The sequence below is a fragment of the Diachasma alloeum genome, unplaced genomic scaffold (assembly GCF_001412515.2).
Source record: "Diachasma alloeum isolate Michigan unplaced genomic scaffold, Dall2.0 Dall_scaffold_00276, whole genome shotgun sequence".
Lineage (NCBI taxonomy): Eukaryota > Metazoa > Arthropoda > Insecta > Hymenoptera > Braconidae > Diachasma > Diachasma alloeum.
The window spans coordinates 1,067,726-1,088,534 of NW_021680415.1; the positions used below are offsets into that span (position 1 = coordinate 1,067,726).

At 36.0% G+C, this 20,809-nt stretch overlaps 3 protein-coding genes across 3 annotated transcripts in view; all 3 read right to left on the reverse strand.

Annotated features, from left to right (window-relative positions):
• LOC107038000 (UPF0472 protein C16orf72 homolog) overlaps positions 1-2,890 on the reverse strand; it is a 9,218-nt gene extending 6,328 nt beyond the window's left edge. The window contains exons 1-2 of the mRNA XM_015256860.1: positions 2,177-2,890; positions 1,857-1,928 (exon numbers count right to left, since the gene is read on the reverse strand). Of these exons, the coding sequence (XP_015112346.1) occupies positions 1,857-1,928; positions 2,177-2,372 (268 nt within the window). The 5' untranslated portion in view covers positions 2,373-2,890. The remainder of the gene's footprint in view (positions 1-1,856; positions 1,929-2,176) is intronic.
• Positions 2,891-7,050: 4,160 nt separating this feature from the next.
• Positions 7,051-18,058, reverse strand: LOC107037960 (sorting nexin-8). The gene is made up of 9 exons (XM_015256800.1): positions 17,683-18,058; positions 17,141-17,268; positions 11,827-11,959; positions 11,551-11,744; positions 11,355-11,472; positions 10,323-10,782; positions 9,289-9,505; positions 8,858-9,046; positions 7,051-7,773 (listed from the first exon to the last, which is right to left on the reverse strand). Exons 1-9 carry the CDS (start codon positions 17,705-17,707, stop codon positions 7,666-7,668), a joined length of 1,572 nt encoding a protein of 523 aa, XP_015112286.1. The 5' UTR covers positions 17,708-18,058; the 3' UTR covers positions 7,051-7,665.
• A 1,451-nt stretch (positions 18,059-19,509) lies between these two features.
• LOC107037977 lies at positions 19,510-20,737 on the reverse strand. The gene is made up of 2 exons (XM_015256822.1): positions 20,633-20,737; positions 19,510-19,837 (listed from the first exon to the last, which is right to left on the reverse strand). The coding sequence occupies exons 1-2, from the start codon at positions 20,705-20,707 to the stop codon at positions 19,592-19,594; spliced, it is 321 nt and encodes a 106-aa protein (XP_015112308.1). The 5' UTR covers positions 20,708-20,737; the 3' UTR covers positions 19,510-19,591.
• Positions 20,738-20,809: the final 72 nt, after the last annotated feature.

Below are 20,809 nucleotides of genomic sequence, written 5' to 3' on the forward strand. Positions count from 1 at the left end.
AACTGCGTGAAACACACAGGCGTATCAAAATGCAACTGCGTGAAACACACAGGTGTATAAAAATGCAACTGCGTGAAACACACATGTGTATAAAAATGCAACTGCGTGAAACACACAGGTATATAAAAATACAGCTGCGTGAAACACAGGCGTATAAAAATGCAACCGCGTGAAACACACAGGTGTATAAAAATACAACTGCGTGAAACACACAGTAGTGTAAAACTTCAACTGCGTGAAACACACAGTAGTATGAAACTTCAACTGCGTGAAATACATAGCAGTATGAAAATTCGGCTGCGTGAAACACACAAACTTCACGCATGCATGGAGTGTATGGAGTGTACGGGAGTGATTCACGCAATGGTGCGAATAGTCACGGCCAATTTATTTGTTGGTGATGAGTAAACTGTCCTGTTGGTGTGCTAATGATTGATAAAGAAAATATATCAAATGAATATTGTTAATTATTGAAAAAATGGTCTAATTTACAGGATGATAGTTAAGAATTGGTGATGACACAATTTTCGTAAAACGAAAAATTCTTCATAGAGCACTTGAATGGTTTAATTAACAGAATAAAAAAAAAATTTAGCATTTCGTAATGGTTAACAATTCACGACTCTTGAAATGATAATTAACTTCGCATACAAATAATAAAATATCAACTCCAACTCCTATTAATTATCAACAAATAATTGCGAGCGAGTTATGAATACAAAACGAAATAATTAATTACCAACATTTTCCTATGGACAAATGTCAGAGTTGAGTATGAAATGAATATCCTCCCATAGATGACACATAAATGGTAATTCATAAATTTCGCATGACCAATCCACAAACAATTTCCACTGAAAACTTCTATCATTCCACACAAAAGACCCAATTTTAGTAAAACGAAAAATTCTTCATAGAGCACTTGAATGCTTCATTAATATTTAATCAAATATTATTTAATTGACAGAATAAAAAGAAACAAATTCACTATTTCGAAATAGTAAACAATTCACGACTCTCGAAATGATAATTAACTTCATATCCAAATAATAAAGTATCGCCCATCAACGGTTGTTAATTAGAAACTAACAATTACAACTGAGTAACGAATACAAAACGAAAAACTTCACTATCACCATTTCCTCAGCTGGGGTTGGGGTAAAATGGACACTTTTGAGTTTTATTACAATGTTAATGACGGGTTGAAATGTTGATGAAATTTAATCTTTTTTTTTTTCAATACAAACAACAATTCTCTCCCTTTGTGATGAGCTTAAACTGATCTTAATTAATAAATTTGTTTCTGAGTTATGAATAATTTTCAAAAGTCTAGTGTCCATTTTACCCCACCCTCCCCTAATAATAGGTAATTTCAATTTCTCAATCACTGGTTGATGAAATAATTCGAAATTTGAACACTCAAGTTGATAACAGCTAAAATAATGTGAAATTTGAATATTTAAATTAATGGTTAATTTAATAATAAAAAAATTGGTGACTAATATTATCAACTGACTCATCAAAAATTTAACTGTAGGGGAGAGTGGTGTAAAATGGACACTTTTGACTTTTCTTTTAATGTTAATGATAGGTTGAATTGTTGGTGAAATGTTTTTTTTTCATTTTTCAATAAAAAGAACAATTCTTTCCCTTTGTGTTGAGCCTAAACTGATTTCAATTGATAAATCTGTCTCTGAGTTATAAATATTTCTTTAAATATCAAGTGTCCATTTTACCCCGCCCACCCCTAATTAAAGCCAACCGACAGAACATCCCCCAAACAATTTCCCCTGCAGAAACCCCTATCACAGGCCACGAGTATTGCAATTTCGATAAAATAATAAATACCTACATACCTTTGTACAGAGACGTGACAGTTCCAGCGGCTGTTTGAAACGGTAACCAGAGGGATGCGCCCTGTGTGCGATCTAAACCCCAGAGGCAAAAAATTAAACACCCTCAATAAATAAATCCCCCATTCCGCCCCAAATAAACTTCCCAATGCCCCCCAACCCCCGATTTAATCAGCAAAAGTGCGAGACCCCAACCCCATTAATAAAGAAAAAGGGAAAGGGAGTGCGGGTAAACGGCCTTAAGGACGAGGACGAAGGTGGGGTCAGTTCTGGAATGAAACAGAACCAAAAAAAAAAAAAATCATCTCTTTCTTATTCCTTGCCTTTGTAGAGCTGTGCAATGGCTGAAGCCGTTGTCTGAAAACCCGTCCATATCTGTTGAGAATAAATTTCCTTTTCATTGTGCAACTGGCTCTCATAATCGGGCTCCGATTCGATCGCCTCGACACACTGCTGCTCCCAATTGCTGTACCACAGATCCATTATCGGATCCTCATCGCTTCTGTCGTGATCACTCATTGCACTATTTTTTTTAAAGCTAAAAACGCACTTCACACTTTTTTCTTCTCTTCCGTTCTGAATATTCTCAACTCTCCTGGCAACACCCACACGTTATTCACGATCGATTGGGGATGGGTGATGGGGGCGATGGGGATGTGATCGGGGACTGTTCACCGGGGGTTATTCCAGGGGATTTAACACACTAGGCACCACTACCCCAGGAGAAAACAAAACTTCAATCCCACACGACGAAGGTCAGGTTGCGGCCATTACGAACGATTCCCGTTTGTCTCTCACTGTTTTACGCCACGAACTATGTATGTGCGTCGAAACATCTGGGGGATGGATTAATGATTGAAACACCTTTGGGGAAGGGGAACTCGTTGCATCTGCAGAGGACTGGAATTATCTCGCTATTGTTTTTTTCGGGGGAATCGCACTTTTGGGAAGAGGGCTTTGGAGTTTGTGGCGCACAGCCTCCCACCTGCACCTGAATGCGTTTTTTACGTTTTTCTGGGGAACACGAGTTTTTAACCCCCCACTACTACGTCTATTGATGCGCATGGGGACGGGGCGCGTTCGCATTGACCGACCGGGGGCAGCATTATGCGACAGGACCGTCATTTTGCGGTCATATGACATCTAGAGGTGCAAAATGACCGTCATTTTTTAGATCGCGTCATATGACCAAAAATCTTGATCATCAATTTCAAGAAAATCTTGAGATAGTTACACAGAGTTATTCCGAATAATCTATATTTTCTTTCATTGATTCACTGAATTGTAATAATAATTTTCATCACGCTGTGACAAAAGTGAAATTTTCGGCACGCTCCGCGTGCCTAAAAGTCCAATTTCCGCCACATTGTGATGAAAAATATTGTCCGTAACTCGTGAAAAAATGTGAAAACTCAAACTCGTGAAAAAATGTTTTTTAGCTCGAAATATACTATTTCATCACGCTGTGCGGAAAAGTGATTTTTCAGGCACGCTCCGCGTGCCTAAAAGTCCCTTTCCCACGCATTGTGATGAAAAAAATCGTTCGATACTCGTGGGAAAAGTGTTTTCCGGCTCGTAGGATTACATCACTCGCCTTCGGCTCGTGCTATAAACCCCTCACGAGCCAAAAAACACTTTTCCGCACTTGTATCGAAATATACTAATTCGTAACTCGTGAAAAAATGTTTTTTAGCTCGTGGGATTATATCACTCGCCTTCGGCTCATGATATAAACCTCCCACTCTCCAAAAAACACTTTTTTGCACTCGTTACGAAATATACTATTAAATATTCTTAATTATAACTTTATTATTCTTCTACTCGGTCACGTAGTACTTATTGAATTTAGTGCCAGCGGCTCTCCGATTCTGTTTCTCAAGGTAATTACATTATCGGTCGTCGATCCAACAGTATCTACACTTTACCAGGTAGACGCCTCATCTGACCGTCATATAACGGGTCATGTGACCCATTCCCATCCGTTATCTGGAGCATAAACAATGATCTGGAGTTGTTTTTTTCGGAGTTTTGATGGTTTTTTTTCGATTTTGCGGGGGTTTGGGAGGGTTTTTTGGGTTTAGTATCGGTTTCAGAGAGTTTGTTTTTGGTTTTGGTTGGTGGGGGCAAAGGGAGATGGCGTTCGGGTTGACGGGTTTCGAATCTCCCGGCCGATGGCAGGTTTAAATAGAGGAAACATAATGGGTTGTTGAATGTTTCAGAATTATTTTTCGTGTTTTTTAGAAATTGTTCGTCCGTGGGGTGCGAGTATGACACCGGAGAGGCGGGATTTTCTCCGGGAAATGGCGGGATTTTGCGGGGCAATGGCGGAGAATAAAGATGGCGGCAGTCCGGTTCGCGGATTTGGCGGGTGATTGTTCGTGAGAGTTTTTGGACTGTTTTTTTGAGGGTTTTTGGGGGTTTTGAAGGGGTATTGGATGTCGGGGGATGAGGGAGAGTGAGTGGTGTGTTTCTTTTTTATAAAATTGTAAGAATTGTTGAGGATTTTTGGGGATGTGGACGTATTGATCGGCGATCGGCGGAGGCGAGCGTGTGCTAAGTGAATTTTCTTTGTTTCCAGTGAATATTTTAGACACTTTGAGATTTTTGACACCTAAACAATTGTAGAATGACTTCGATTCTTTATTTAAGTGACGATGTGATAATTATATGATTTCTTTGGACTATTGGGGAGGGCTTTGGGTGTCAACGAGAGGCTAGTGACGAATCGTTCGTTGTTGTCATTTTTTTCGTGTGAAGTGAATTTTCTTTGTTTCCAGAGAATATTTTAGACACTTTGATGAGGATTTTTTACACTTGAAAAATTGAAGAATAACTTTGGTTTTTCGTTTGTGTGACGATGTGATAATTATAGGATTTTTTTGGACTATTGGTGAGTGTTTTGGGGACGAATCGTACATTGTTCTCATTTTTTTCGTGTTGATTTCCTTGTCATTCTTGTCATTTCCTTGTCATAGATTTTCGATCCAATGTTGAATAATAATGAGTGTTTTGCTGGTGGATCATTCACTTCGTATTTTTGGGGATTGAAAGGCCTCTGATCGATAATAATCAGTGAACGTGAGTGGGTGAAGTGAACTTTCCTTGTTCCCAGTCAATATTTAAGACACTTTGAGATTTTTGAGACCTAAACAATTGAAGGATGACTTCGGTTCTTTGTTTAAGTGACGATGTGTTAATTATATGATTTTTTTTGGACTATTGGGGAGGGTTTTGAGTGTCAAGGAGAGGCTAGTAACGAATCCTTCATTGTTCTAATTTTTTTTTCGTGTTCATTTCCTTGTCATCCTCGTCATTTCCTTGTCATGGATTTTCGACGGAATGTTGAATAGGGGAGGATGGGGTAAAATGGACATTTTTTTTTTAATATTCATAACTCAGAAACAGATCTATCAATTGAGCGCAGTCTGTGCTCATCACAACGAGGAATCATTGTTCTTTCTATTGGAAAATAAAATTATTCCATTTCATGAGCAATTCAACACGGCATGAGCATTACAAAAAAAGTCAACAGTGTCCATTTTACCCTACCCTCCCCTATAATGAGTATTTTGATGATGAAAATATCATCATTCACTTCCTATTTTTGAGGATTCAAAGGCCTCTGATTGGTAATAATCAGTGAACGAGAGGGAACTTTCTTTGTTTCGAGTGAATATTTTAGACATTTTTAGATTTTTAACACTTCAAATACTGGAGAATGAGTTGAGTTTTTTAATCGTGACAATTGGATAATTTCGTTTTCATTTAAAATCATTTTTTTCAATTTTTTATTTTCGATTGGATTGTTGTCAATGTTTTTTCGTGTTTATTCCATTGTCATAGATTCTTGCTGCAATGTTGAATAGTGATCAGTGTTTTGTTGGTGAATAAATCATCATTCAGTGAATATATTCGTGAAGTTGCAGACATTCAGATAATTAGTGAAAGCGAGTCAGCTAAAGTGAGCTTTCTTTTTCATAAGCAGTGCTTCTAGAGTTTAAATTCCTATTCACTTAATTTCAGAGTTTATTAGCTACTTGATGATTTTAGCCATTTAATTGAAATAAGTAGAAGCAATTCCACTAATTTTTCTGTTATCAGTGAATAATTTTACCAACAATTTTTGAATTGTTGACAATTCTTTTTCGTATTTAATTTACATTTTTTATTCTCATTAAAATATTGTATAATATCGAGTATTTTTTCATTAAAAATAGAATCTGCAAATTTATTTTTTCATTCAATTTAGAGTATTTAATCGATAATCAGTGAATAAAACCGATGAAAATGGCATTCTCTTCCTGACAGTCAGATATTTAATAGCTGTCCAGTGGTTTTAATATTTAAATTCAGTGAATTAGTGCCAGTTTCATCGTTAAGGAATATTTCTGAACATCAACAATGAAGAATTACCTCGAACGTTCCAGACGATCATCAATTGTTGGAGACATCGGTGAGTCTTTCTTTTTACATTTTGTATTAGAAATCGATAATAGCGCCACAAAAAATTATGAAATCATTGTAAATGGTTATAACGTCATGCGAAAGATAATGAGTCATGATAAAACATTGAGCCATAATTTATTCGCTCAGATATCATAAGACACATGAGAAAGTTCAACGGAAAAAATTCGCCCGGGAAAAAATTCCGGAAATTTTTGAACGGGGAAAAAACTCCGGCCTCGAAAGAAAATAAGTCAGGATAAAACATTGAGCCATGATTTATTCGCTCAAACATCACAAAATACGTGAGACTGCCAATCGTCATAAAAATCCATATACTAAAATTTTTTCGTTGTATACAAGCTCTCAATTATGTATAAATCATGTGAATACTCACCCTCAATTACTATTCATAAACTATATATTCTATAAATTCATATTTTCCTAAAATTGAGAGTATTCGATCGATAATCAGTGACAAAATCTCTCAAAACCAGATATCAAGCAGCTAACGAGCTGTTCAATGTCTTTAATATTTCAATTCAGTGAATTAGTGCCAGATTCATCATTAAGAAATATTTCTGCACATCAACAATGAAGAATTACCTCAAGCGTTCCAGATGATCGACAACTGTTGGAGAATCGGTAAGTCATTTTTTTCACATTTTGTCCCAAAAACCGCTGATAATATAAAAAATTGCATTAAACAATCTTTAACGACATATTAAAATAACCTCGTGCAAAAGAAAATAAGTCATGATAAAACACTGAGCCATGATTTATTCGTTCAAACATCATAAAACACATGAGACTGCCAATCCTCATAAAAATCCATGTATCAACAATTTTTCGTTATATACAATCTCTCAATTATGTACAAATCATGTGAATCCCCTACAATTATTATCTATAAGCTATATATTAAGTACAACGATCGGCTTCATTAAAATCAACGTCGAATATCGATTATCACATCATGAGACAATTAAATTTCGATTCTTCACGATTGAATTGAAAAATGCGAGGGGAATGCAGCACATGGGCCCATGGGATTGAACCGTAAAACTATTATGAATCATTGGACAAAGGGTACAGTGCTATTGCACAGAACAGAGTCTCATCATCTCATCAACTCGCCTTCAGTAATGACGCACAAACGGGTCGCTTGAATTATGCGCAGATCTGTCCAATTTATCATAACACATAACTCGTAGAGTAAATTATTGTCCTCGCTATCACTTGAACAGCATTATGCCATCATCACTATTTTCCCATTTCGCTTTGAGTATTTTTTTCCCCTTGAAATTGTTCAGCTGATGTCCTCCAAAACCCTGAAGATCTGAATGTTGGTTTTTAACGGGGAAATATGTCACATGAGTCCCTCTTCGCTAGTGGCAATGCCATTGCTACCGACTGATAATTTCTCTGGGAGACATTTCATTATCGTTGGCTCTATCAGCTTCCATACCTCCGCTAGCTGCGAAAATAAATTGTTTGTGAGTCGGAGAATTATTGGGGATGGCTTCCCACAGTAAAAGCCTTGGAAAGAATTTTTTTTTTTTCGATTGATGGACAGAGTCCATTATTATCCCTTTCATGTCGATGAAAATTTCAATCTACTAATGAAAATTGATTACGGTGAGAAAAAAAATGACTTTTGACAAAGAATTATTTTCTTGGGAGAATAATTTATTTTTCTGAAGACATTTTTCTGAATTTTGAGATGATTATGCTACAGATGAGCTTGAATAAACTTCATTGAGAATCACTAACATTTAGAATTATTACAAATTATTTTAAGAAAATCTTGAATTTGGAATAATTGAAAAATTATGAAGGGTGTTCACTCGAGATTATGTGCAGCATTATCATCTCATAATTCAAGATAATTGGGATGCAACAGCTGGGAATGACTGGCCTGGACAAATATGCTCCTAAAAAAATTAATTTTTCTTCGAATAAAATGATTCCTTGGTAAAAGTAATTTTTTCCTCAGTGTATGCAGAAATAAAATAGACAAACGTACAGATGATTATTTTAGAGAAAGTATTATTAAAATGAATTGTTTAGACGTCAAAAAGCTCAATACCAGAGGTGTGAGGTTCTAGAATTATCATTTTTCAATTATTCTCTTGATTAGAAAAAAATAATTTTCAAAGTTTTACTTCCCATTTAGACATAATTTGACGTGAATAATGCAATAAAAGTAGAAGAGAATTTCAGGAAATATTCCTATTATCACGAGGGATCTGTCCTCCAATTATTTTTCATAAAAATATTTCGGAAATTGGTTATTTAGATTGATTACACTCAATTTGTCACAAATAATCGAAAAGAAAAAAAAATCAAGAAATATCTCTGTTATAATTTCAAAAATAGATCCCCAAGATATTGTTTATTTAATTTTATCAAAGCTTCTCTCCATTTTTTCAATCATCAGTCATTTTTATTTTTTACGATCGCCCATCAGTCTAAATAATTACAGAATTTCCCTCGAACAGTAAAAAAGTAGATTTAAAAAAATGGATAAACATCTTTAAGAATTATTCATGAGTGTTTACCTCAGTGTGACCCCTAATTTGCACTTTCACAAGGCTCTGCAGCACCGTAGCTAGTATTTCCAAGTGTGCATGGACGAGTTGTGTCTCCATGTGGAGACAATGAAGTGAGAATGAGTTTCTTAATTCCACGTTCGCTATTACTGACTCCTGAGCTACCATTTTATTCTCGAGGTACTCAACGGTGTCCGCCTAGGGAGGAAAAGTGTAAAAAGTTTAGATTTTTCGTCGAGTGCGGAGAATAGTAATGAATCTGTATTGAAGAATGTCAGGAAAAATCGAATGTTTCTGCATAAAATCAAGTTTTCGTCGGATATCATTTGATATTCGTGAATATTTTATTTTCAAAATATCTCTTGAGAAAAATGTACATTTTGTCGATAAAATCAAGGGTATTTTCCTCTTAATTCAGAATAAGAAGTGAGAGTACTCACGTCAGTGCCTCGAATCACCCCCTGCATCTGTCTCTTCTTCAGAGCGAGCATGGACGATAGTGCCCGTTGATGATCAGCACTGACCCCTCTCTCGTGCCTTTCACAAAGTGTCCTGTGTGCCACCAACACATCCAACAGTAGATTCAATCTCTCGCAGATCATGGTCTCCTCCCTCACTGCTTGCTGAAGTGCTCGAGTCGACAATAAATTGAATTCCCTGGAGTTTATAATATAGTTTTAACGACAGCTGAGAGAAAGTTGGCTTCCTAAATCCTCAATATCTCCCAAGCAAATGATACAATTGGAATTTATTGAATCTCATTTAAAAGTTTGTTGAAATATCTTCAAAATCAAAATGAATTTAAAAATCGTTGAAGTTTATTCTGCAGTTGTCGAGTTATTGACGATTATCTGATGTCGGTTGCCATCAGAAAATCATCGTTTAAAAAATAGCGGGATAGAATGAAGTTTTTTAATTCACCGACATCGACCGATCAAACGAAAAAATATCTTCAAAATGAGAAAAAAAGTGTTCAATTTCACTCTATCGATGTCGACCTATTGATTAGTTTTACGCTCATTTTGGCTGTCCTTTAATTTTGAGGAGTCGACCTTTGTTTCTCTATATTATAAAAATCCAAATCAATTTCTGGTTATAAAAATTTGGTACTCGAAAATTAAGGGTCACAAGGGTCACAATGAGGACCAGAATAAAGGTCACAAGGGTCTGATAAAAAGTCCAAATAAGGCTAACAAGGGTCTAAATAAGGATCTCAAGGGTCAGAATAAGAGTCCAAATAACGTTTATGGCGGTCCAAAACCAAGGGTCACCAGGGTCAAAATAAGGGCCAGAATAAGGGTCACACGGGTGGAAATAAGGGTCGCAAGGGTCAGAATAAGGATCCAAATAAGGTTCATAATGGTAAAAAACCAAGAGTCAGAAACTAACGGTGACCAGGGTCACAATAAGGGTCACGAGGATTACAATGAGGGTCACATTAAGGATCCAAATACGGGTCCGAACAAAAACTCACTTTGCGATAACGCGAAAGCCCTTCTTCATGTCTTGCCATATAGTCGAGCCACCGCTGGCCCATCCACTGTTACCGTGCGGCTCCGAAGCTAAATTACTCAATTGTGTTCCCAATTCCGCCATGTCAACCGCACACGAGTGCGATCTTATTGCCAGGCAGTCAGCAATGTTCTTCAGCCTCGATATTCCGCACAGTATCACACGTATCTGGTCACGACTGTTGGCGAATTCAGTTAGTGTCTCGGGGGGTACCAATTCCTTAGCCCTCGAGGACAGCTCCGATGTGGCAAATTCGTCTGGAACTCGTCTAAAGACTTCGCGAATTTTGTGCTGGGTCTCTTCACCCGTGTATGTGAAGAAAAATTGAACTATTGGGTCCTTGCGGACTATTGGGTGACGGGCTATTAGGACCAGGAAACGGAGGAGGGAACGCCGTCTTTCCTCGAGGAATTGAGAATCCGCTGCAACGAGAATTAAAGTTTTGATTTTTTTTTATTAAGAGAAGAATGAAGACGTGATTGAGGAATGAAATGTTGACATTTTAATCCCATTTTGAAGATATTTACCAAAAAAGAACAATTTTATTATTTTTTATTGATGAAAAATGAAAAAATTAATAGAAATTAAATTTGATATTTTAATCCCATTTTTTTCAAATATCTGGCAATGTAAGTGAGACGGAGGAATTTTTCTTCAGAGCTCTCACTTCATTTTACAATCATATTCTCAAAAAAATTAGCGAAAAAATTCAGAAGATTTTTTGTTGAGATCTATAGTCCAATGAAAAATGAAGAAATGTTGATTTTTTTATTTCCATTTTCTCTTGATATGTCGGAAAATAAACAAGATAGGGAAATTTTCGTTTTGAAATTTTTTGTAGCTCTCACTCCATTCTACGAGAAATATCTTAACGAAAATTTCGCTACTTCCCTTGGATTCAAAGATATTCACAAAAAACTGAAGGATGAGTTGGAAAATTTCGTTGTAACGTTGCACTATTTATAAAATATAAGATAATTTTCAATTTATTTACCTCCAACGATTTTCTTAGGTGGTAACTTTGGTATTAGCCTGTAAGGAAATCTCGCTAACAGTAGTTCATGTAGAGACACAAAGTCGTTATAACGCCTATGAACAATTGAATTGAAAGCCTGAAAAATCCACATTCTTGAGCATTCATAAGGATTAATCAATTTTCAATCTGCAATGTCACGAAAGAAATGACTTACTTTGCTGGTGATTTGGTATTCCACGTGCTTCAGAAATATTCCCTTTCGCTCTGGCACAATATTCACTTCGATACTGTCCAATTTACATATATCGGTGTACGTTACATTCAACTTGGCAGAATTGGTTCCACGGTAGAGTCTTTGAGCGAGCAGCACAACCTCGGATAAATCACCGAGGGAAGGCACTGGAAGTTCTGTGGATGAGATTGAGTCAAGTGAATCGGGGGAATTGGATTAATGGGGGGAATTAAAGCCACTGGGACGAGAAGGTCTTACCTTGGGATTCAACATTTTCTAGGAGTTTGTCACTGGGCTGCTTGCCCTGCTGGGCGAATGCTACTAGGGCCAGGCCTTTGTACAGTCCACTTCTACTCAAATATCCGGTTTTGCTGTCTACGAGCTCCCATATCTACGGAGGAATGACAATAAGGACAATTGCAGATTGAATGTTATACACCGTTAGAAATTTTTTGAAATTTAAGTAATAGATGCATTTGAAAAAAAATAAATAAATAAAAAGATGCATTTGAATTTTCAACATTCTGAACTTGAATTCAATTTCGGACTAAATTGCTCGTGGAATTCCTGATTCATCTTGGAAATTCAATAAAATTAAGTTTTTCATTATGAATGATCATTGAATTTTCAGTGACAATTTGGATTTTCAAACCTATTGCGAAAATTAAGCAACAGATTGAAAATTCAGAAGAACAGTTGCTTGAATTTTCCTGATTTCCAGTAATTTTCATTGTCATATGAATCTGAGAAATCAAAGTAAATTGAATATTCAAGAACATTGACTGATTCATCAATAACAAGATCAATGACAATCCCATGTAAATTATTCGTTGTTAACAATTTCAAGATTTTTTACTTGAAATTTCAAGAGTAATTTTCTAACAGTGTATGCAGTAGTCTTGTGCAGATGTTTATTTTATTCGGCCATTGCAATTGCTGAATGAAAGTGATTCTTATTTTTTACATTTATGTAAACATTTATGCAGTAATTTTCGGGAGAGTAACATTTAAGGATATCCGAGTATCTTTTATAGTTTGGTACAGACCACACTATAGATTCAACCATTTTCAGTTATCAAACAAAATAATATAATATTTAATATTATAATTATTATTACAATATTAAATATTATTATTATTATTATTAATATTTATTTCAAATATGTCAATTAAATTGCGGGAGAAAAATCTGAAAAAGGACGTGATTATTCAGCGTCATTCAAATAACATTTTGTACAGAATTATTATTAGTAAATAATTGAAATTGTTTAAACTTTCGGAAATTGCAATTTTTCAAGTATTTTATCAATCTCCCTCCAAAAGTAAACTTTCTTATTTTTGTTCAGACCTGGAATTTATATTATAAAATCATTGTAAAATTTTACGGAAAATTCAATGAAATTCCTAATTTTTCAGCAGCAGAAAGCTCACCATCAGGGAAATTCATGAAAAATTGGAAAATTATAAAAACTAATCGATGAATTAAATTTTAATTAATAGCGATTGATAGGGTTCAAAAATATCTACATTTGGAAAAAAACATTCAATTCCATCCGTTTGGAAGCAAAAATCAGTAAAAATAACTCCTAAAAAGAACTTGAACCAAATTGAATGATCAAATGACGCAAAACACGCGTAAACACATGACTACAACTCGCTAACGTTCAATGTATTCAACGATTTAGTTTGTGCATGTGTAGCGGCGCGACTGAGATTAGACTATCACAAAGTGTGCCCCTGGGCATCCGGAGATACCGACCAATACATTGGATTCAGCATAACATCCCACAGCCAAACAATTCCTCCGTACTCTCTCCGTCAGATTTTAAAGATTCCGAGATTACCGTCGAACTGATCCCGTTGACTCGAGAAATCCTCGTTGTCATCGTAAATAGCGAAAACTCCGCTGGCGCTCGAGAGTGAAAACTATCGGTGCTCCATGGGAATGTGGAAGTATCAATAAAAACAACATTAATGCCCGCGGTTATCTCCTTCCAGCGCACACAAACAACTCACTCTCTGCTGTACCATTCTGTTACTGGGATATTTTAGATTAAGCAGGAAGGCCCTAACGACATTCTTCCCTGTAATTTTTTTTATTATTCTTCATCTTCGTGATTTTCAATTTTTTCCTCAGATGTTTTATTCTTTCATTTACTGGTGCTTTCGAGCGATTGAATGAGGGGGTAAACAGCATTATTGGGTTGTGAATTCGCATTAATTATTGAATAAAACTATGAATATCCAGATATGCACTTTTAATTAATTTATTTCTTTGTTTATATATATTTTTCCACAGCTTGATGAAGCGAAAATAATTAGCGAAGCGTCGCAAAATGACAATTAGATAAATGTTGTTTCCATTTTCTCCAACATCCCTTGAAATTTTGGAATGTGTATTTTGAATTTTGAAAAATGATGAGAAGTCACTTTTTTAACACTGACATCAGTGAGAGGGACATTTGCGTTCATTCTTCAACGCCATATGGTGAATATTTCAAAGGTATCGCATAATAGTTAAACCCGTTATGCCCCCTATTATGTAGTCAAGCGATCGTGGGTGATTTTCAGTTGCTCGATTGAGAATTTTGGTTTGTTTTCAGGTGTTAGTATAATCAACTTTTTTCTTCATGCAATCTTGAAGTAATTCATAACTGGAGGCTCTAGAAACATTTCTGACGGTTTATTCGGCCTTTCACATCCATTCTCTCTAGATAAAGTGCCTACTGAGTCCTGTTTCGTGTTTTCACAGAGAAGAAAACGTTTCAGTTTTTTATGGATCTATTCGTAATTTTTCGAAAGCCAGAGAAATAGAAATCCAACGATTGAGAAATTTTGGAGTGGGAGTTTGTGATCAATTTCCAGTGATATAATCCTGAGAATCAGAGTAGATAATCCTAAATTAATCCTAAATAGGGAATTTGCATGTTTTTTTTACTTTTGGAACCTCAGGTTTCGACCTTAAATAATTTATCTTTCATTTATATACTTTAATTTGCATGTTTTCTCGTCATAATCGGCTCAAATATCATGCATTCGTTATTTTGCATTTCCTCTTTTTTTTAATTCCTCATTATTATATTGGCGTGAAGTCATAATTCAGGAATTTTCAATCGGTATAATTTCATTTATTATTACTACCAATGCAAATGTATATGTGCAATAATTTACATGGACAACTCCAACTAAAACTCTAATTCGCACGTATTCTCGTCATCGCCGGCTCAAATATCTCATGGTCAATTTGATATTCTTCATTTTGCAAACTGAAAAATATTTTTTTTCTCTGAGTTTCATGAAAATTTTCGAAATGTCATCCATAGGATTTGAATAAATTAATCGTCATTTATTGGACATTTTTCTTTGATTTTTTCGTTTAAACAAATTAATTACTTAATTATTAATTATTAATTCATGTACTAATTAGTATTAGTATTAATTAGTTGACATTCATTCTAAAAAGTCGCCAATCTCGCATTTCCTGTCATTTCTCTCAAATTATTAATTTTACAAAATCAGCATTTCCTCTTTTTTTAATTCCTCAATGTCGATATAATTTTTTTATTATTCGTAACAATGAAAATATATATGTCTAATAATCTTCATGTATAACGCTTAGTAAAGCTTCAATTTACATGTACTCTCGTCGTAACCGGTTCAAATATCTCGGGGTCAATTTCATATTCGTCATTTTTGTCCACTGAAAACCGAAAGAATCAGAAGCTGCACATGCCCGGAAGATATTTGCGGAAATCGTTGCGATTGCTGGATAAATTAACGAGCCTGAAGAGTCTCGAGCGTGACTGTCACACGCCTCGCTATCGTACCTCCACGTCACATAAAAAATTCCTCAATTTTTTACAGTTAATTATCTCCGGCTTAATTACATTTATCTCGTGCGATCGAGTTTTCTCAGCTGTTCGAGATATTTATCGGAATTTTTTTATCACAGTTATTCTTCAAAACATGAATTTGTAAATTTAGATGTCGCTAATGAGTCAGTGGAGATTATTCTGCAATGGAAAGGGGAAAAGTATGAAAATTTTAATGAAACAGTCCAAAGCTATCGTATCGCTGTGCCACTGTGGACCTCGATAACGTGTTTGATAGCATTGGGAACGTCCCCCAGACGAGATAAAAAAGGATAGAAAATGAGATGATTTGTACCGATGACTCTGATTCATTAAGGAAATCTATTGAATATTTTATTCTGTCTGTTTTTCGAAATGAAAAATTCAATATGAAAATAAAAATCATGAATTCTCTTCTAAATTGGCGTTTCGAATTTTTTTTTTAACATTTCATCGTTTGATTAAACAAAAAGTTGCCGCAACAATTGAATATTTTCGCAATAAATATTGACAAATTGGAAAATTTATGCCGGGGAATTTTTTAGAAAAAAACCTCAAGAGAATTAATTCTAAACAAAAATCAACATCTCACTCAATAAGATTGTGTGTCATTTTCTAGTAGAATTCCCTAGTGAATGCGCAAGAACCCTCTCCTAAATAAATTGACACGTTGAATATTTTTTCTCAAACATTTCATCATTTCATTAAAAGAATATTCGTGCAACCATTCCACATTTTTACATACGATAAAAACGTGCCATCTTCAATATGTGGATTCTCACAGCCAGATGTTTTCACAGTAAACATTGACTCATGTGATATGCCCGCAATAATTATTACCAACTCAATATGGAAGAGGTAAAATCAATTTTCTTAAATTATCAATATTTCTGGAACAAATGATGTGATTCGGACCAGTCAATTTTAATTTTGAAGCCTGAAAAACGACCTTCAAAATGAAAAAAAAATCAAATTCCACTCTGTCAACATTTATCGATAACTAAAAATCGAAAGATCAATGAGACTTTTCATTTTTCTAGCTGCTTTATTCCGTTGAGATTTTTCTTACAAAAAATTCCTCGGCATAAATTCCTCAAGTTTTTTCTTCGAATATCTTAAAGAGGGACGGAAATAGAAACAGTAAAAAAACTAGGAAAATTTATGCCGGGGAATTTAATAGAAAAAACCTCAAGCGGATAAACTCCAGACAAAAATCAACATCTCATATTTAATTAGAGATCACCTTTTTTTAATTCGAAGAAAGGCCTCAGGAAATGTAAAATTTCTAGAAGAATTCCCCAGCAAATGCGCAAGAACTCTCTTCCAACTGACGCTTTAAATATTTTTTCTCATCCACCTCATCATTTAATAACAAAAAATTCCTGTTGCAATTAAATATTTTCCCCCCGATAAAGCCGTCCCATCCCCAATATTTGTCTTCTCAACCCCAAACATTTTCCCAGTAACACGACTCACATGTCATAATTCCCCACAACAATTATTAGAACAGAAAAACCTCAAATTGCAAAATTTTTCCGCCGAAGGTCACACTGACGCAATCGGTGTGAGCGTGTACCTCGTACATAAATCGCCCGTAATAATATCTCCACAACCCAAGAAAAAAAAAATCGTCTTTCGCACAGATCGCGAGTCATTGACCCAAATTCGCGTGACAATCTCCCCTTTTTCCGAAAAAAAAAAAAAATCCTGTGCAACCTCACCTGACTCAGAATGGGACTGCTCAACTGTGACTTGACAAGCAACGATTTGAAGACCTCACGCTCAACATTACCACTAGTCGGGGAGCAGATCTTCCCATGGAGTTCACGATAGAAAGGTGGTATTGAGCCTGAAGGTACAAAATAAAGAAAGGATTACTAAAATGTTAATGCAAGTGACTGGGAACGACAGCACCGGATGGCACGTGAGACTGAGAACAAAGAGTTGCATGAACCAAGGGGAATAAGGATGGAAGCAGTGAATTCGTGGAGTACATATTCATAGGAAAAATAACGGTAAAGGCGGGGAGAGTCAACGGCACTATTAAAAATGGAAATAGAAATCTCGCAATTGTCTCATTTCGGCGAGAGAAATATCGCCTAAATATCGAAAATCAATTGCATTATGTATCTGAAATTGCAAAATCCTCTTCCCAAATAATCGCCAGCAGCGTGAATTGACTCTCCCGTAATTTCCCCAACAGTCGTTAACTCGATTGATCACATGCCGCGTGAAATGAGCTCATAAAGTGATGACTATTTACCCGAAGACAGATCTGTTGACGCCATATTGAATCACAATGTGAATGCACAACCGGTTGTCGGCCCGCAGCAATGAAATATCAATCACCAGGGGAGAACAAAAACAACAATAAACACTGGTGAACTGTAACTGAATAGTTTTTTATATCGATAAGGCCTCCGACAGTCCCCGACGCTAATGAAAACGCTCAAATGACAACGCGCGACGTCTTGAGTTGCCTTATGCCAGGTAAATTGTTATAAACATTTGTAACGTGGCCAATTGTCAATGGCACGTCGTACGCCATTGCCGTGCGGCGTGTAACTGGTGCCTGGCGGAGAGAAAACCCTCGCGGGTGTATAGTAGCGGTTAACTGACAGGCCACTATGATGTTGCCCACTCCAAACCAGTTCTCGCCGATCAGGATCCGTTGGTGTCTCTTCTTCACAGCCCCTACCCTTCAACTCTCGCTGGCTCGTTCGTATCGGTTGAATAAAGCGCGCCGTGCTGCGCCCTCTGCAGGGAGAGCGAAACGAACACGTTCAGAAACAACTCTTTTTGAGGAGAAAAATCGCTAGTTGACAATTTGGAAAAAAGAAATTGGTTGATTCGAATTCGAGAGTCGCACTGTACTGTTGTGACAATTTTTTTCCGAATTTTCCGTGTCAAGTTCCGGAATTTTTTATCGTGTTTAGGTTTCACTGAAATTTAAGGAAATCTTGAGAGTGAAAATTCTGAATTTCGTGGACAAATAAAAAAGAACTAAATTTTCGTTCCATTTTTATCCGAAAATGAATAGAGAACCAGTAAATTCTGGTAAATATATTCTTGAATTATCAGGAGTGACACTGAATGCGATTTAGGACGAAAAAATCATGAAATTTTGTATTTCACTGAAAATTCAATGTAATTTGACAGTGATTATTTTTCCAACCCAAATATCGGGCAATATAATTGGCCCATTCGACATCACGTGGTACAAGCTACAGGGTTTTCAACTGATAATTTTTTGATAATTTTGTCTGGTAGTTGCTATATAAAAAACAAAACATCATGCAGTCGAATTAACCCCTCGTCGAACTGACAGATTGAATTCAATTGTGGTAATCCGAGGATTTTTATTCGAAATGAGTGTTAATTATACCATTTTCGTTTCTCAATTGTGAATTTCGTCTCATGGTCCAATTATATTGCCCGACATTTGGATTGGAAAAATAATCCCCCGAATACCACACGAGCTTCAAAATTAATCGGGCATTTTTCTCAAGGTTCCCTGCATACAAACGAAGACGTCAAGTTTTTCAGGAAAAATCACTCGTGCTTCGCACTCGTGATTTTTTAACTTGAATAACTTGACTCCTTCGTTTGTTTGCAACGAACCTATCGGAAAATACCCGATAATTTTGAAGCTCTTGTGGTATTACAAGTGAATATTCATATTAGATTGGAAATTCAAATAAATTAAGGAATTCTCGTCTTTATGCGGCTTAAAATTCTGGACTTTTCCTGAATTTTCAGTGAAACCTGGAATTTTATGATTTTTTTAAACGACTCATAAAATTCCAAAAATTTCAAGTATAATTTATTCTCTTAAGTGTATACTTTTTATTCATTTCGTATAGTCCAATTCGAAATTGCATCTCAGTTGTAACAGAAGGACAAGTAAAATGATAGAGGATCCTTTTATATAACAGTATTTTTTATTTACACAAGTAATTCTTCGGAGGGATTATAAATCAATACATTCTTCACACAATATTTCATGATCTTTCGTGATAATTATGACAGAGTGTAATATTTTTTTTTTGTCTGGTTATTCATATTGAGAATAATCTCGGTTCCCCTCCTACCTCATCGAAATCCCATGCAATCATTTCCTATGACATCACAAAGACGTGGAATGCTAAATAAATTGCCTTCTTTAACGTATCCTATATATCCAGACCGATCAAATCGTCGACCCCCGGGTTATCCTTCTCTAATAACTTTTTCATGTCTTTTGTAAATTTGGGAGCTGCAGGATCAGCGCCTGAATGTGGATTTCCTCCTCCAACGGTACCCTTATTTCCTGGTCTCAGAAAACTCTCGAAAAACTTCAATTTGGCGTCGAGAATAGCTTTTATTTGTTCCCCGAAATTGCTATTGATGTCCTTGGCGTCGCTAATGCTGGCTTTATGCTGGAATCAGAAAAAATCGCTTTTTAAATTGGGGGCTCATCAGAATGCACAGTTGCGTTTACTAATTTACTAATAATTTTCAAGAGAGTGACATTTAACTCTCGATCACTCGCTCAATGAGCGCGGCGGCGCTCGTTTTCGTTTTTTTTTAAAGATTTTAGCTCGTTTCTCGACGCTTCAAAATTCTGAAAAAATGAGTTCCTAGTTCAATCCTTTTATTAAGCGTTGGTGTTGTCCGTTTTTTCTCGGCAAATTTGTTTAGCTAAAAGAAGAAAAGAAACGTCGAGCGGATAGAAAAGCGGCGCCGCGCCGCCCGCTGCGAGTGAGTCCCTGTCGACCCTTCGAGCGGCAGTGTTGCTACATTCACTGCCGCACTTGGAAGGCGCGCATAGTGGTAAGCGCCAAGGTGGCAACAGCGCGTTCGGTTTAACCCAGCGGCGCTGCGCTAACCGTGCGACGGATGAAGGCTGGCGGCCGAGCACGAGCGTCCGCCAGCCTTCGAGGCTTTATTAAATTGGAGAGTAAAAATTATGAAATTTCATGATACGATTTTTTATAGTGCAATCTATAGAATTAAACTCCTTCAACTTCTCAGAAATTTTCAGTCTAAAAAATCAAATAAAGAATAGTTTCAATGTTCTTTATTTGTTCTTACGTTAGTCGTTTCAGAGAGAGTAACATTCAATTGAATTTAAAAATAAAAAATCATAAAATTTCGTGATAAGATTTTTTATAGTGAATTGAACTTCAGTTTAAAAATAAAAATAAAAATAAAAATATTTTTAATGTTCTTACGGCTTTGTCAGCCTGACGTGCAGCCTGAGCAAGAGCGCACACAAGGACCGTGAGACACAATACTTTGAAGACCATCTTTTTCTGCTACTGGACCTCTTAAGTTTAGTGAATAATCGTTGACTGACAGCTGAAACAATCGGGACGTCTATTTATATCGAAATTCGACAATTATTGCGG